This window comes from Buceros rhinoceros, unplaced genomic scaffold (genome assembly GCF_000710305.1).
Source record: "Buceros rhinoceros silvestris isolate BGI_N320 unplaced genomic scaffold, ASM71030v1 scaffold26049, whole genome shotgun sequence".
NCBI lineage: Eukaryota > Metazoa > Chordata > Aves > Bucerotiformes > Bucerotidae > Buceros > Buceros rhinoceros.
In genome coordinates this window covers 1-15169 of record NW_010433657.1, presented here as the reverse complement: position 1 = coordinate 15169, position 15169 = coordinate 1, and the positions used below count along the sequence as shown (strand labels likewise).

Here is a 15169-nt window from a genome sequence, read left to right as displayed (position 1 = left end):
TCCTGCTTCTGATATGACTTTAGCTTTCTAGCAGTAGGCGTACGAGTGGTATTTTCTGTTGGCATTCTCCACTCAGTGTGAAATACGTAACGTGTCTAAGCAGAAATGACAGATGAAGTAGTGTTGAGACTATGTATAATGGCAAATCTTATCCATTCCTTCTCCAACCAAGCAGAAGAGTTCCAGTTCCCACCTGAGCTTCACAAGTGTATTTTAATCACATAAGAAATTGTACCTTTGTGTAGAACTACAGCCCACCCTGTGAGAGGTGTGATGTACCCCTCCATATGAGGAGATCAACCACAGCTAATGGCAGCTGTTTCTGTGGCTGGGAGCCACCTGTAGAGCGATGGATACTGTGCTCTTGCTGCATTAACAGCTACATGTAAACCTTGAGTTTTTCAGTATTCTGTTCTGTAGTGGTAAGACTGAGGTCTAACTGGAGCTGCTGATGGTTCAACTTCAGTGGCTCTTTTTACTCGTATACGGCTTGGCATATTTTGTAATCTCGTTGGTATAACAGACTCATTATACAAATAGAAGCCTTCACTTGCAAGCCGTGTGGCCTTGATTAGAGGAATTGTTTGTGTGAAGCCATTTTCTGTGCCTTCTTTCAGAGTGCTGTTTAATTCTTGCCTGAGGGTCTTAACATGGATGTCTCTTTCACTGTGTTCGTTGCAGTTGTCCAGGCTGAGAAGGAGCTATGAGAAGCTGCAGAAGAAACAGCTGAGAGAAGCTAGAGGAGAAGCTAATGAGAGACAAGCTGAGGACCAGTTTGAAATGAGCCGACTGACCAGAAAGCTGGAGGTATGCAGTGAAAAAACAAGAGCTAACCAGAGTTGGTGTGCGTTATCTGGCTTTTCTGGGCTTCGCTGGTGACTGAATAGGAAGTGAACTATGGGTCTTTCTTAAAAACTGCTTTCCACGTACTCTCCAGGTGTAGCTCTTCTCAACTGCTTGTGTAATAAAGGCAGTTTCTTGTTGGGATCAACTATGCCGCTGTTCTTAGACTAAGTAAAAGGAAGAAGGTGCTGGAAGAGTAAATAATTATGTGAATGGAACGAATGGCAGTGTGGTGAGGTTGTCATCTCAGCTCTTTGAGGAGGAGGGAGCTACATGTCACACGTCTTCTCAACCCTGTCTCATCTTTTTCTGCTAAGCTGAGCTCAACCACATTCAGTTTTCTTCTACTGTATGCTGAAGGTGTGGCTAACAAACACATCTGACTGATGCAGTGTCCAATTGCTGGAGCAGAGATGAGCATTGAAATTTTGTAGTTTGTGCTTGTCATCTTAGTGATTTCAATAGCAGCACGGTTTGGAAGGTAAAGCCACTCTGAATTGCTAAACTTCTGACAGCAAATCCATGAAACTAGCAATGAATCTGTTAGCACTTAGCATTTGTAAACAGCAATAATTGACACTGATGTTTTAACTCGGGAGGGAAAGAAATACAGCAGGCACAGTATGTGAGAGGTTTTATACTGCTGAGCTGGTGCATCAAATGGCTGGCTAATGGTTTCCCTGCTGTGGGGCAAGGTGCATGAGGATATGGTGGAGACACAAAGCAAACGTGGATGTGGACTAGAAGGGGGCCATGTCAGCTGCATGGACATACTGCTCCAAGCCACCCCGCTGTCCTTTCAGGAATTTCGTCAAAAATCACTTGACTGGGAGAAGCAGCGCTTGCTTTACCAGCAGCAGGTGGCATCGCTGGAAGCACAGAGGAAGGCTTTGGCTGAGCAGTCTGAACTCATTCAGGTACAATTAATATGTGCTGAAAGTTTTTTTTGTTTTGTTTTTGGCAGCAGGTAGGAGGAGAGGGAGGAGGAAGAGGGAGAGACTAATGAAATCTCTCAGGCTTGAACCCTGTTTAGATTGCCATTGAAGTGACTTAATGTCCCTGTGGAGTAAGGTTTACTTGTATGAGTGCTGTATGGAAAAAAGATCTAGAGCCTGTCAACAGAGGTTAGATAAACTTGTGCAGCTCTCCCTGCCACCCCTCCAATTAGTAGAGAAGATGGTAGGATGAAGCTTTCCCTAGGAGGCAGAGACCACAGCGTATGACACTTCAAAACAGCTGTTACCTCATGCCGTCTAGGTCGAAGCTGTGTACCTGCCAGTAGCTAAATACGTACTTGTGGGTCTAGCTCAGAGGATGATGTTGGAAAATAGTCTTCCTCTATGACAGATACTTCTGCAAAGTGCTGAAGTTACTGAAGCAATAGCAGTTTTCAGCACTTCCCTTCCTTTTTTTTAAAAAAGATGTTCTTAAAGGCAAGAAGTAGGGGGTCTGCTGTACCTGAAAAGCTGATAGTTCAGTGAGTTAGTGGTGCTGCAGCAGAGGAAGATGGCTTGACCTAGAGCACAGCTGTGAAGTCACACTGACACAATCACAGCAGACACTGATAAGAAGCTCTTGCTGGGGATTTTACGCTTAATGGGCTCCTGAGTTGCTCTTGAGTGGAAGCTCCTGCGAGGAGGAAGTTTGTGATGACAGGATTGAAGCTGGCTCTGACAGGGGCCGTGTGAGAGGCTGACACTGGTAGATCTACAAATGCAGAGAGAGTCGTTGAGCAGAAGGTCTTGCTGCTCTGCTGTCTTCATATCGTTGATAGCTCAATTGTCTGAGAACAGATGTGTCCTTGGAGTGCAAGCTGGTATTCAGGGGCGCAGAGAAATTCTTCTTTCTGTGCAGTAGCAAAACAGGACTTTGGGGAGGTTCTTCGAGCAGTGTGGGTGACTTGGGTGCAGGGGTACTGTGAACAGACTGTCTGAATCCTCAATTTCTTTGAAAAGCCCAGCATGGAAGTGGTAAATTTTTGCCTTGGATGTGTCCGTGCATTTTGTGCGCTTGGTTGTTTTTCTGGCACAAGGTCAAGCTGAGATCTGTGATCACGGAGTTCTTGCCCTTTGTCTTCTTTCAGCTGGCTTCCCCTCGTATCTTTCAGTGCAGCTTAGGGAAGTCTGGCATTCTTACCCAGTGGAGAGCACCTTCCTGTAACACCTGCAGCTTTTAAAGTTAACAGGTGAAATTTGGAATTCTGTGCTGTCCTGCGTGTTCTGTGGCTGGAAATAAGAAAAAACTTAAATGTTTTCTTAATGCAGAAATAATTATTCAGACAGTCTAGGACTCTGGTTTCTTGGGTTGAGAAAGGCAGTACTTAAAACTCTTGCCCCTCCTGATTACAATTTTTGTCACGATTTTTTGAATAATGAAAAGGCTGTAATCAAAATTATACTGTAGTCTTCCAAATGCACAGTTCCTATGGTTTTCTCAGTTATTAGGCATTATGTGTCAGGCAATAAATCAAGGCATGTGGTGATTCTGAAGCTGGCAGGAATTGCTACTCTTAGAAACTGGGAGTAAAAGACACTCAAATATTTTGTTTCAACCTTCAAAAATTGTACAGTACTATACAAAAAGGGAATATATGAAGTGAATATTCCGAGAAGCTTATATGAGAGCTGGCTCGTTAAATTTCACCAGCTAGCTAGGTGGAAAGAAATGCTATGAAATAGAAGTATTGTGCCTATAAATAATAGAGCATATATTGTTTGGTAGTCATATGTTTCTTGTAACTTTTTTTGTCTGCCATTAAAACAATGAAATATTCAAAGTGAGCATTCTCACAAGCTGTTAGAACCAGATATTTACTGCATGAAGTGAAACGTAATTGACTACACCCAGTTCAGTTTTCGATCTGTTTGGTATTGTGTTTTTTTTTTTTCCATTGTGCACCCAGAGCTGCTTTTTATCCTGGGTGTGGAATTAACGATTATCCCTAGCTTGTATATGCTATTTACAAGCCTCCTTACAGGCTGCCATTTCTGCTGGTCTAGCTTTAGGTTAATGAGAAAAAAATACCAGGCAACTTTGTTCTTAGACAGTTCATACGTGGGCAACTTGAGTGATTTGAGATCCTCTTTTCCCAGATTCTCTTTGAATCCCTTTCAGAAACAGAGGGCTCCCTTTTTTTTTTTTTTTTTTTTTTTTTTTTTTTTTTTTTTTTTTTTTTTTTTTTTTTTTTTTTTTTTTTTTTTAATTCTGTTTGCCTTCAGAGATTTCACCCATCCTATAATCCTGGAACAATACCTTCCTTAAAGGTAGTGTTGCTTTCTTTGAGAGTGTAGCTTGTTACACAAAGAAATCAGTGTTTTTTTGAATGTTGTTTTCTTATACTGTCTTTTCTATAATTTAGCTTTAATACAAACCAGTTGCTCTTAGCAGACTCAGCTTGCCAATCGGAAGCAGATTCTGGAGTCGGAGGAGCTGGCCAGCCAATTGGAAATCCAGCACTTAACCAGCAAGCTGGAGAGGGCCACTGATGCTATCTGTGCCAATGAGCTGGAGGTGGAGAGGCTTAACATGAGAGTGGACGACCTGACTAAAAACAACCAGATGATTCTGGAAGATCGGCAAAGACTTCAAGAAGAATTGAGACAATCCAAGAAAATGTTAGAGGTCAGTGGAGGAACTGGTTGGAAACTGAATATAAAGCAGTGCTCGTGAGACATAGCAGAAAGGTTCTTGATTCCAGAACTCCTGTTCTGGAGCCTTTGTAAAGTTCCTGACTGACCTCGAATACTGCCCTCTGGTACAGTATTTCCCAGGGTTCCTTAAAAATCTCATCAACCTCTCATCACATTATAGCAAACTAATTTGATCTGTCTTGCAACAGTCATTCCTTCTCCCTCCTGCGCAGGTGCTACAGGATGAGAAGATGGAACTTAAAGCCACCTTGCAGTCTCAAGAAGATTTCATTGACAGCTCCAATCTGCACCAGGAACAGTTACAGAAAGAGCTGGCCAGGGTGACTGAAACTCTTCGAACCAAAGAACTCCTCATCAGGTAGCGTGTGTGTCTCACTGGTACCTATGCTCTTGAATCCAGATCTATATTCCAGGTTCTCCCACTGAGGGTAGTGTAGTAGAAGCATTTGCAGACAGCTGGATCTGTATTGGTCAATATATGGTACACTGTAGTTTCTCACGAGTGCTGTGCTTCCTTGTGAGCATTTTGCCAAATTGCATTGCTTTTGGAATCAACTGATACGCAGTGAAGAGTGTGGAAGGAATCAGCTTTCTACTCAGCTACGTTTCTGGAGACAGCACAAGGCTTTTGAGTTGTTTCCCTCCCCGCCGCCCCCCCCAGGCATTTTCAGTCAAGTGCTGGACGCCTTTCAGGATTTAATAACGTGCTTATTTATGGAGGTGAAAGTTCTCACTGATTTAATGGAGTCAGATTAGGGCCTTGGTGAGGTAACTGCATATGCGACGAAATTGTCTTGGCCTTCCCCTTCTGCACTGGCAACATGCAAAAGCTATAGGGTGCTGAGATGGCTGTGTCAAAAGATTTTGGTGTATGTTTCCTAACAGCCATGCTGTTCCTTGCAAGCTGGATGTTGGCTAGTGACAGGGAGACTGGATCAAGGAAGCCAACATTAAAATAGGATGTAGACTTTTTTGATCAGCCCAAACTCAAACAGGGGCCTGCCATCCAGCTGCCATGTTTGTTTATTCACAACTCACACAGGAGTCACCTACTGTTGGGTTTGGCATATTTTTCAGAGAATTCCAAGAAAATGGTGGTTATCTTCCCTGTATTAGTGAACTCAGACGTGATATTTCTGTGCCAAGATTGAAGTTCATGTTTCTGCTTAGGGCCTTGGAGGGACGCTTTCAAGAGAAGCAGTTGTATTCTCCAGGGCTGGAGCTGGAGCATATACTGCTACAGCTGGATGTTGCTCAGAAGAAGGAACAGCAATTACAGTCAGAGGTGACTCATCTTGAGAACAGGTAGCTGACTGCTTGCTTCCCCTGGGTACGCAATGAAACTTGGATAATAATATACCCAATATATTGTATTCATCAAGTTAACCAATCCTAGTGATTTTTGTAGGCTTATTTTAAATATCAAAGGGCTAAAGAAATCAAATGCTATTCATTTTACCGTTTAATAATGGACTGTTTTGCTAATTGGTTGGCTGCTTTTCTCTGCACACTGTGCGTGTTTTCAGTGTTTTGACTTGCTTAGACTTGGCACCTACGTTCATAATAGGTTAAGGATTCTTTGTGTCAGCTGGCAAGAATCAGATCTAGACCTTCCTGTGAAGTAATTATGAACAAGTCTTCCTCTGAGTTTGTGGGTTTCAGACTATTGTTTGTATGGGAAATATGTAATCTTAGTATGGTAAAGAAACAAACACAAAACAACCATTATCTGTTAGATCTGATCTCTTTTGAAATGATTTTCGCAAACAAAACCAAAGGATTGGTAAGGAACTTCTAGGTTAAGAGTCCAGTTTCTAATATGATGGCCATAGGAGACCTTTTGGAAGATCAAAGTTTCTTTGACAATATCCTCCTCCTTGGGGTATTCTAATCTGTAGTTTTACATTTGGCACCCAGCCTGGTGTCTTCAAATGCAAGATGTGTACAGCTGAGTGAAGAGCTGGACGAGAGTGTCAAAGAGCTGCAGTCGATGGAAGAACACCATACTGAGTCAAAGGCAGAGATTAAAAAGGTAATGTTGCTTTGTTCGTAGGGAGTGGGAAAGGCATTTGTGGAGTCAGCGCTTCCCGTGTGTGTCGTGTGCCTCAGCAGTGCACAGTTAGCAAAGCTCCAAACGGGACCAAAGGCCAGGAGTGTGGTGGAGGCAGTGGTACGCTGAAGGGTAAGGAGCAGATCTGGCAAAGGAAGAGTTGAGAGGATAGGTTCACAGGTTTCTGTTCATGGCTGTGTGGTTTACTTTGTGAGCATCCTAGGCCTACCCCACATCATGCAATTCTTCTCTACAGCGTGGAAATACTTGAATTAAGCTGCGGGGGCAAGTGCACAAGGAAATTAAGGCCTGGAATCCTGATTTAAGCCTAACACAATCTCCCAACAGGGAGGGAATGCGTTTTGCTGTAATATGTCTTATCACACTTGAGACAGGCCTTAAATGTGTTCTAATCCATATGTGAATAAGGAAGTCTGTTTCAGGCTTGATACCTACATGTGAACTTGGTGGCTGGAAGAAACGGAGCAGCTCATCTGCCCCAAGGACCTTATCCTAGTGTTCTGTGCACCCAAGGGAGGCAAGCCCTTCAAAAGGCTTGACTTTTAATAATGGTCTAGATCAGTTAGCGTGAGAGCTGTCACTGGAGCCTGGTTAGAGCAGAAACCTGATTGAACTTGAGTGAAAAAAAACCTCACTGCTGTGAAAAGCTTTCATCCTTTATTCTGAATGTACAGAGGTGCAGATCTTGCCAGAGATGCGTGGTTGGTTACACATTTAAACAGCCACACAATAAATGAAACTCCTACAGGCTGCTGGGGAGGAAAGAGAGATTTATTATGGTTGTTTCTATTTTATATACTTGGGAGGCATTGAGGTGACATGGAGATAAATCACCATATGCGTAGTATTTACATGGCTAGGCAGAGATCATCTGGTTCGGTTTTCTAAAATTCACGTAATTCTCAGAAAAATCTTGGAGGTTTGGGTGGTTAATATTGCTGGCTAATAGAATGGAATATTAGGGAAGAAATTATGCTATGTTGTTGTTCTGTTTTGTCGCTGAATAAAGATGTGGGGTGCTTACCAGAATATGGTATGCAGTGCAGGTCTGCCATCTCAAAGAGGACTGAATAAAACAAGATAAGGTATGGAAAAAGATCACCAAAAGGATGGAGTGTTTTTTATACGAGGAACAGCTGAATGGAATGGGACTTACCAAACTGGAAAAGAGATAAATGAGATTGAACATACTAAAAATAAAATCATGCTTGTCATGTGGAAAGTAAATAGGGAGTGATTGTTCTCTCATAATGCAGGGGCTAGTGGTCCTCAAATGGAGTTATGAAAACAAAGAGGTGTATTTTTACCCCGTGCATAGCTAGCTCGTGGAAGTTTGCCATGGATAGCTTTAGTTGCTACGAGCTAATACCAATTGAAAAGACTTAGGACAAATTAATGGAAGAAGAGTCTGGCTAGAGCTATTTAAAGATACTCTCTCCACTACAGGAAGGCAGAGTGGCAAATTTCAAGGTTATATTATGAAAGTGTTACTGTGCTTGCCCGGTGATGGTTTCTGTTGTTGGCTGCAGAGGTAGAATGGTGAGCTAAAGAGACTGTGATTTGATCGATTTATGGGTCTTCTTGAGTACTCCACAGCGTGTAACATGTCTAATCCCAGTTGGCAGTTTATGGTGTGGGAAAGGATTGGGATGAGGTGGGTTTCAGTCAGGAAGGACAAGCATGCACAGAGGCTTGTTACATAGCTTTTTGTTGTGCCGTACTTAGACTCCACGTTACCATGTACGATACTTTCTCTCTTTTGCTGAAACATCTTTTAAAAGCTTGTGGGTGGTGTGTGCCTATCTTCCTCCAGCTGAAAGAGCAGCTCTCTCAAGCTGAACAAATTCACAGCAGCGAGCTAGAAGGGATGAAAAGGGAAATCTCCAGGTTGACACAAGAGTTACACCAGCGGGACATCACAATTGCATCTGCAAGTGGCTCCACATCACACCTAGAACAACGGCTGAGAACAGAGATTGAAAGAGCAGAGAGGAAAGCGGTGGAGCACAGGGTAAAAAGGCAGAAGACTCTTACGTTGTCTCTTTAAGGGACCCGAAGCCTTGGAATACTACCTAGTTTTTAGCTATGTTAATAGTTTCCTTCTCTCTTCAGCCTTTGAAGACCAAAGAATTTGAGACCCTTCGGATGAAATCTTCTGATTTATGGTGTTCACTGAATCTGTCTTGCTGTTTCTTTTCAAATGAGTATCTTGCTCCTTCTTTTTTTCAAATCAGTAACTGACAGCCCCACAGATTTCTTTGAGATCACTCATGCTAGGCCTGGATGATGAGATCTTTGAAAACTGAAGTAAATGACTGTGCATTGTCTGGCCTTCTCTATACGGTCCTTTGCAGAATGGCCTTAAAAGTTGCCTTGTACTTGTGCTCGTACAAATGGAGGGTGGAAAATGCCAGTAGGGTGCTGTGGACATCTGTTGTGTTCTTTTTTTCTGAGCTTGTTGTTTGCCTCTGTCTCCTCAGGTAATTCTGGTCCAGCTGGAAACTTTGAGGCTGGAAAACCGTCGTCTCTTGGAGATACTGAAGAAAACAGAGTGTGGTATGCTAGAGGTATGTGTTAGAGACCAGAGATGGGAAGGGGCTTGTGTTGTATGTCCCCTACCTGGGAACAATGTTAGTCTTTGCCCAAGCCTCTCAGAATGCTTGGTAGAGTTCAGTGAACTTAAAACCTAAATAAAAGGGGTGATTGTTGGGGAAATAAGGTGCAGAAATACTGGGCATTTTGTTTGGTCGGAGAGTAGTGAGGAGAACTGCAGAAACAGAACCATTATCTCCGTTTCTTCTCCATGTTTTTAGTACATTTTGTTACGTTTCCATTTCATGCCAGTTTACCTCAAATATCTTGGTTCTAAATCTGTGATGTCCTTTTGGCCTGTGGCACTCTTGTGGCAAGGTGAGGCCACCTTGTTCAGAGGGGAGCCTGCATGGAAGAGGTGCCTCTTGGCAGGAGTAATACCTTGATGGTGGTTTATTTTAGTGCCTTGTGAAGGAAGAAATGGCTAGTTTGCAAGTTGCGTCTCACATAAACCAGAATGGATGCCTCACGAGGGGCAAGGACTGGATTCAGACTGCTGAGAGCCTGATGGGAATATAACATCACAGCTTTTATCCTGGCAGATCTGTGAGAAGGAAATACTTAGCTCTTAATATTAGTTTAGGGTGAATGTCAAATGTGCCAAGCTCTTGGGAAACTATTGAACCAGAAGCTTGTGGCTGTGAGATGCAGAAAAACCAAAGCTTTCTGGAGGGCTGATTTGAGACTGAAATGACCTAAGGCCCATTACTTTCTGCTTGAAGTGCCTGGGCTTTTGCTTGCCTAACTTACTAAGAACTTGATAGCAAAGTGCAAAGCAAGAGATCTGCTTGGTTTTTTAAAAAAAGACCCACAATCCTGTGGCACAGGAGCTATTGATTTTGGCCAGGTTCATCTAAGGCAAGTTTGGAAAGTCCTTAGATACAGCAGTGATGAGAATGAATTAAGCATCTAAATTTGAAAGAATTGGTAGAAAGTGGGAATGTCGCAGGAGTAGAAATGATGGAAATTACAGTAAAGAAAGATGGGGATTGTTCAGATTTTTAAAAAGAAAAAAATATCACTCTCACCAATGACAGTTTCTAAAGGGCTATGGGTTGTTCCAGCTGGGGAGGCATATACGAGCCTATTGTAATTATTGCCATAGGCCTTTGCTAATCTGAGTGAGGTGATCTAGAAGTGTTCTTGCAATCAGCTTTGCTGGTAGATCACATGGAAGGTAGCTTCTCACTGAGAGCAGTTAATTCTCATCAACAGCTAAGACATTGGGGTATGTGTTTCTTCACACAGAAGTATCTGGCAGGCCCTGCTACTCCGATACCTGGAGAGTTGCTCAGACTATCCCAGTTTATAGGGTTCTACTGGGGTGTTCCCAGCTTTGGCTTGAAGGTTTTCATCTTAGCTAAGTGAGAGGATCCTACAACGCACAGCTGGAGAAGATCTCGATGTCTTGTGGTCATGTTCTTGTTAACCCGAGGCCAGAGGAAGATACATCTGAAATATTCTTGGTCTATATTTTCCTGTTTTCACAAGCATCCAGTGGCAAGAGAGGCTTCCTTTCCTAGGCAGGTTGGCACAGCTTGTCGGGGTGCAGACACAATAAGGCATATATAATTGATTTGCCCTTAGGAAAGCCTTGAAAATTTTGTCAGTAAAAACTGAGATCAGAGGATGGATGGGGCTTAAGGAATTGGTTGATGACCTTTTTCTGGATTTGACGATGGTGTCTTTCAAATCAGAAATTTTGACTTCAGCCCTCCTCTGTCTATTAGGGAAAAGATGGCACCTTAAGAGCACTCAGTGAAGACTACGCTGTTGAACTAAATAAATTAAAATCTGAGAACCTGCAATTGCAGAAGGATCTAGCCGAGGTCAGAGCAAAACTGGAGCTCACTCAGCAGGTCTGCCCAGATCAATCCAAGGGCACTGCTCAGCAGATGCCAGACAAAGAGCCTGAGGCTGGGGATGTGCAGTACAGGTGAGTGTGGCATGACCCCAAAGATGCTGCTTCCTTGTTATGAAGGAGAACAGAAGGTGTGGGAATGTGTGGGTTTTTAATGACATGCTTTATTATAGTATCTATCTCCAGCACCTAGTACGTGTGGGAGAACACACAGACTGTTTTGGAATCTGCCTGGTACTTTAAGTGGTGCAATAGCTTTTAGTCCCAGCTGGTTTTTGTTCTGCAAAGCCAGCTAATACTTGAACTGTCTTTTGACTGCCTTTGACCTTTTCTCTGATTGAGAAGCAGCATGTGCTCCTCTTGGTGGAGGGGTTAGATTTGGCCTAGGTGCTGTGCTTCTTTCTTTACAGAGTACACAATCTAGTACTGCAAGTTTTTGGTGTCTACAATAGCAGAAAAGTGAGAGAATTGCCTAGAGACTGGACATGTATCTGGAAGCCCTATGGAAACAAGAACCAGTTTGGATTGCCAGGGCTGTTAGTACCCTATATGTTGATTGTGACCTCTGTACAAGTTTTTGCTGAAGTTGAGCCACTAAGAGGCAAACTATCAGAGTTATGTGTTCAAACCTGCCTTCCAGGACAACTCAGGAAGCACAGCAAGAATGTGATGAACAAGTAGAGAGAACCTGTCACAAGCCTGGCAGGACTGTTCAGCATCATCAAGGGGAGCCCCAGGGACAGGGATCTGCTGAAACAGGAACTGTGCCCCCTGAGACGGGTGAGCTACCCACCCAGGCCAGCAGGAAACACTGCACAGAGTCACTTGCTTCACGCATCTTGCTGGAAACAGATTCTTTGCTCCATGGGCTGGATGGAAACAAAGATATTGCAAATGAAGCATCTAAGCATTCCATCTCAAATCATCAGAGAGAATCTGTGTCTTTGGTAAGCAATTGTATAGAAGCCGGTTGCTATTCAACCGCTACTGATATAGCTGGCAGAAGAAGCAAGGTTTTTGAATGTATGGTCTGGCTGCGTGGTGTGCATGATTCTGTAAGCATACATCAGATGTTGAGCAGGGAGGAAAATCACTGCTGGGCGGTTAATGCTTGGACAGTGGGAGCCTTGTGGTTATTCTTCAGAACTCTCTGGGAAAGGGCTTTGTGTTTGGTGTAATCACTAAGCTAATTCCAGAAGCTCATGGTTCTCTCTATGCTGGTGCTGTGCCTCGGTGTGTACCATGACCTGCTTATGTCACTTCAGAATTCTGCTTTAGCTTTTGGCTTGAGTCTATAGTAGAGGCTCCGAGTGGGAGTGGAGTGCTGAGTGTTTCAACATAGAGTTTCCGGGTGAATCTGAAAGCTGGTGTTACATATCTACGTTTATTATAATGTGCTGGGTGAGTTTGGCCTCTCTGAATGGGACTGAAAACTTCTTCCTTTTGTGTTTAAGACTGTATATCCCAGTAGTTTGGTGTTTAACACCCGTATACCCACTGTAGTGACCAGGCTGTAGGCTGACTTGAGCAGGGAGGGGAATGGAAGGAGAAACTGAGAGCAATTGTCACATCCTGGGTCAGACAGGGCTGTAGTAGCTCAGGGAGGGGGGACTCCTGAGAACAGGTGCTTGCTGCAGATGTATGGCCCTTATCAGTCTTTGGAGTGTTTTTTCCTCTGGTTGTATGTTGTTAGCAGTGACAACAGCTATTTTTACCTTGTGGGTAGCCCAAAGAAGAATCTCTAAGGCTGATGCACAGATAAGTGGAGGCTTGTCAGGTGTGTGGATCTTGACAAGGTTTACTGTCAAGAATAGATCTCGATTGTTTCAAAACTAAAGTAGCTTGTGGGTATGCCCAGAAAACAAATCTTGGGAACTGAGGGAACTGTAATATTCTAAATGGAAGCTCTCCAGTTTGCAGGATTGGAATGGAAGTGAGAACAGTTCCGCTTCAGGGTCTGAGAAGCTCTAGGCCTTGATATTTAGTAGAAGAGAACGTGCTGCTTTTTGTTGTGAGAGGTAGGAATAAGAGACTCCCCGGTTATGGTAAGGGTCTAGTGTCTTTAAATCAGCTCCTGTAACATTAAAGAGAGGAGAATTCTCACCAGTAGGCAGTAGTGGGGTGGGGCAGATTTGCTTGTTATCTGCATCCTTTTTTCTGCTTCCCTTTGATCCTGGCTGTTGATAAGAGAGAGACTCCAGCATTTGGAAATATCCAGTTACATTCTCTTGCCAAGACACTGAGGGAAGTTTTCTGTAATGGAAAGCAGCCCCTTAGTAACTTTATTCACCTGCCAGCCCCTATGCAAGAAGCTTCTCTTCATCAACTCCTAAATTAAGCCTAGTTTACAATGTTATTTTTGTAAGTTAAGAACTTGTGGGTGCATGATGCGAGTAGCAGAAATAGTTCTTGACTGTAAAGGAAAGAATCTGGGGTAGTTTACTGACCATTGCTAGCTCAACTAAAGTGGTGTTCAGCGAGCTGTGACAGGAGTTCGGTCTGTAATTCCCCTTTGGCGTTGTAGCAGGAGCCCGTTATTTTGGGGAGGAAGAGGAGGTATACAAAAGAAAGCAGAGATATCCCCAGTGCTGGTCCTGTCCGGCAGTTCTTTCCCTTCTCTGGAACCCATATTCTGCGATGATTCTGCTCACTGAGGTTTTTATGAAGACAAGGAGTAAGATGTCGATGTTAAGCGTGAGGCTGCAGGACACGCCCAGGACAAACCCTTGGTATTCTGTAGTGACCTTTTCTAGAGTTACGCTATGGTTGCACATGCCTCTCATTGTTTGAAGTGGAGGGGCTGGTAATTGAAGTGAAACTCCAGTTCCCCTAAGTAAACAGTCAGTTCCTGTTGATACCTCTGGGGCCAGGGTTCCACCCGTGAAATGCAACAGGTACGTAGGCACGTGGAGAGCTTGTTTCTGTTCACCTCCAGTGCCTCAGAGAGGGGAGCGACTGGAATGGAAAAGTTACATGTGCTGAGGTACTGATTTGACTTCCTGCAATTTTGGCAAAGGCTTGGGAGGTTTTCGCTGTTGATTGGAGACTGTGGGAGGGACATTTACTTATGATACGAGTATGAGATCTGAGTGTTTAGTCTGTCCAGTAAGGCAGAAATCACACAATAGCCGTCTTTAGAAGCGTACTTAGTTGTGAGGTTGGCAGGTCAGTAGTGTTTCCAGCTGAAACTTGGCATGAAAGAACACCTGATATCCCTTTGTTTCCCGGTAGTGCCCCCTGCCTACAGCTTCAGTTGGATCCATAGCTGCAAGATACCTGGAAGAGGAAGAACTGAGATCCCAGCACATCCTGGAGTGCCTCAATGCTCACATTGAGGAGCTGAAAAAAGACAGTGAAAAGACAGTGAGACAATTTGGACACCGGGAGTAATGTCTGCTGCTGAATTTGAATGCTGGTTTACTGTGTGGATCCAGACTGTGACTTGGGAGGTACCTGTAAACCGAATGCCACTGGAGCTGGAATGAGAGGCCGTATCCCCTCCTTTTGAGCTGAATCAGCAGGATGGATCTTGAGGAAGGGAAACTCCACTCTAACATGTTTGATCTGACAGAAGGTGTTACACCACAAACGCTTCAGTCAGCTTGCTGTAGGTCAGAAAGATGCATCCGAGGTATGTTTTTGTGCACTCACTCATGAGTAGGTTAGAAGCAAACCATTTGCTAATTTTAATGTAAAGTATTTTAAGTATATATTATACATGTAAAAGCATTGAAATAAAACAGAATGGAAAAACACCTCTTTTCTTGTTCATACAAATATACAGAGTAAATCTCTTGTGGCCTTATCTTGCTTTCTCATCAGGCATTTTGATCAACACTTTGATCAAGACCTTTTCCATCCTTTCCCTTCCAGAGCAGCTATGTCCTTCAGGGAACAAGGAATATAATTCCTTGTTAAGGGTCGAGGTCCGAGGCAATAACTCCTCTAATTCCTTAATGATCCCTTCTGTCTCGCTAGAGATGGAAGGAGCTTAAAGGGGAAAGAAGAAATTCACACCTCGGTCTGCATTTGGGAAACTGAAACAAACTTTAATGAACAATAAATCCACACAACTATACACTGCGAGATATATGTATAGATATATATGCACCACTGAGAACGGAAAAAAAACTGAGAAAAGAGGACTCAGAT

At 43.4% G+C, this 15169-nt stretch overlaps 1 protein-coding gene across 1 annotated transcript in view; it reads left to right on the top strand.

Annotated features, from left to right (window-relative positions):
• The window catches only part of CEP63 (centrosomal protein 63kDa), a gene marked incomplete at its 5' end in the record, with an annotated part of 16221 nt that extends 1814 nt beyond the window's left edge, over nucleotides 1-14407 (top strand). Inside the window, 11 exons of the mRNA XM_010144199.1 lie at nucleotides 682-807; nucleotides 1647-1760; nucleotides 4231-4464; nucleotides 4706-4851; nucleotides 5664-5798; nucleotides 6411-6525; nucleotides 8378-8575; nucleotides 9045-9131; nucleotides 10887-11092; nucleotides 11658-11964; nucleotides 14249-14407. Of these exons, the coding sequence (XP_010142501.1) occupies nucleotides 682-807; nucleotides 1647-1760; nucleotides 4231-4464; nucleotides 4706-4851; nucleotides 5664-5798; nucleotides 6411-6525; nucleotides 8378-8575; nucleotides 9045-9131; nucleotides 10887-11092; nucleotides 11658-11964; nucleotides 14249-14407 (1827 nt within the window). The remainder of the gene's footprint in view (nucleotides 1-681; nucleotides 808-1646; nucleotides 1761-4230; nucleotides 4465-4705; nucleotides 4852-5663; nucleotides 5799-6410; nucleotides 6526-8377; nucleotides 8576-9044; nucleotides 9132-10886; nucleotides 11093-11657; nucleotides 11965-14248) is intronic.
• Nucleotides 14408-15169: the final 762 nt, after the last annotated feature.